The sequence below is a fragment of the Pterocles gutturalis genome, unplaced genomic scaffold (genome assembly GCF_000699245.1).
Source record: "Pterocles gutturalis isolate BGI_N339 unplaced genomic scaffold, ASM69924v1 scaffold38367, whole genome shotgun sequence".
NCBI classification, from domain to species: Eukaryota; Metazoa; Chordata; class Aves; order Pterocliformes; family Pteroclidae; genus Pterocles; species Pterocles gutturalis.
In genome coordinates, this window is record NW_010116759.1 from 1 (window position 1) to 1,310 (window position 1,310).

The 1,310-nt window shown below is 65.8% G+C and overlaps 1 protein-coding gene across 1 annotated transcript; it reads right to left on the minus strand.

Moving 5' to 3' along the window:
- Positions 1–423: 423 nt before the first annotated feature.
- On the minus strand, positions 424–1,179 carry LOC104463321 (protein app1-like; the record flags this gene model as incomplete). The annotated part of the gene is made up of 3 exons (XM_010075599.1): positions 424–740; positions 838–926; positions 1,004–1,179. Coding segments are annotated over 3 exons (582 nt in total), but the record flags the coding sequence as incomplete, so codon positions are not given.
- Between the last annotated feature and the right edge of the window lie 131 nt (positions 1,180–1,310).

The window sequence follows — 1,310 nt, forward strand, 5'->3', positions numbered from 1 at the left end:
TGCCAGCCCAGTGTCCCCTGGGCTTTGTCCCCACGTCGGGACACGCAGGGATGCGGGCGGCTGTGCGTGGGGCAGGGGGCATCGGGGCTGGGAGCACTGGGAGCACTGGGAGCATTGGGAGCACCAGCAGCACTGGAGACACTGGGAGCACCGGGAACACCAGCAGCACCAGGAGCACTGGTAGCACTGGGTGCACCAGTAACACCGGGAACATCAGTATCACTGGGAGCACCAATAACACCAAGAGCACCAGCAACACCAGGAGCACCAACAGCACCAGCAGCACTGGGAGCACCAGGGCTGGAAGCACTGGGAGCACCAGCATCACTGAGAACACCAGCAGCACCAGAAGGGGAGCACTGGGAACACTGGGAGCACTGGGAGCACGAGCAAAACCAGGAGCACTGTCAGCAATGGGAGCACCAGTAACACCGAGAGCACTAGCAACACCAGCAGCACCAGTAGCACTGGGTCTGGAACCACTGGCAGCACCAGCAGCACTGGGATCACCGTCAGGACTGGGAACACTGGCAGCACCAGGAGCACCGGGAGCACCGGCAGCACCGGGGACACCGGGAACACCGGGCCTGGGAACACTGGCAGCACCAGGAGCACCGGGAGCACCGGCAGCACTGGGAACACTGGGAACACTGGCAGCACCAGGAGCACCGGGAGCACCGGCAGCACTGGGAACACTGGGAACACTGGCAGCACCAGGAGCACCGGGAGCACCGGCAGCACTGGGAACACTGGGAACACTGGCAGCACCAGGAGCACCGGGAGCACCGGCAGCACTGGGAACACTGGGAACACTGGCAGCATTGGGGCTGGAAGCACCGGGAGCTCCAGCAGCACCGGGAGCACCAGGAATACTGGCAGCAGTGGGAACACTGGGAACACCAGGAGCTCCAGCAGCACCAGGAACACTGGCAGCACCGGGAGCACCGGCAGCACCGGGAACACCAGCAGCACCGCGAGCACCAGGAGCACCAGCAGCACCGGCAGTACTGGGAACACCGGGAGCACTGGCAGCACCAGGAGCACTGGCAGCACTGGGAACACCGGCAGCACCAGGAGCACCAGCAGCACCGGGAGCACCGTGAACACCGGGGGCACCGGCAGCACGGCCGCTCGCCAGCCTGGCACCACGGAGCTGCAATTCCCAGCCACGGCCACGCACTAACCAGCAGGAGGAACCCGGAGCTAAACCCCCACGGCTCCACCGCTCCCTGTGCCAATCCCCGCTCTGCCCGTGCCCGTTCTCACCAAACCCACCCCCATCCCGCTGCCCGGCTGCCCCGGCACAGCTG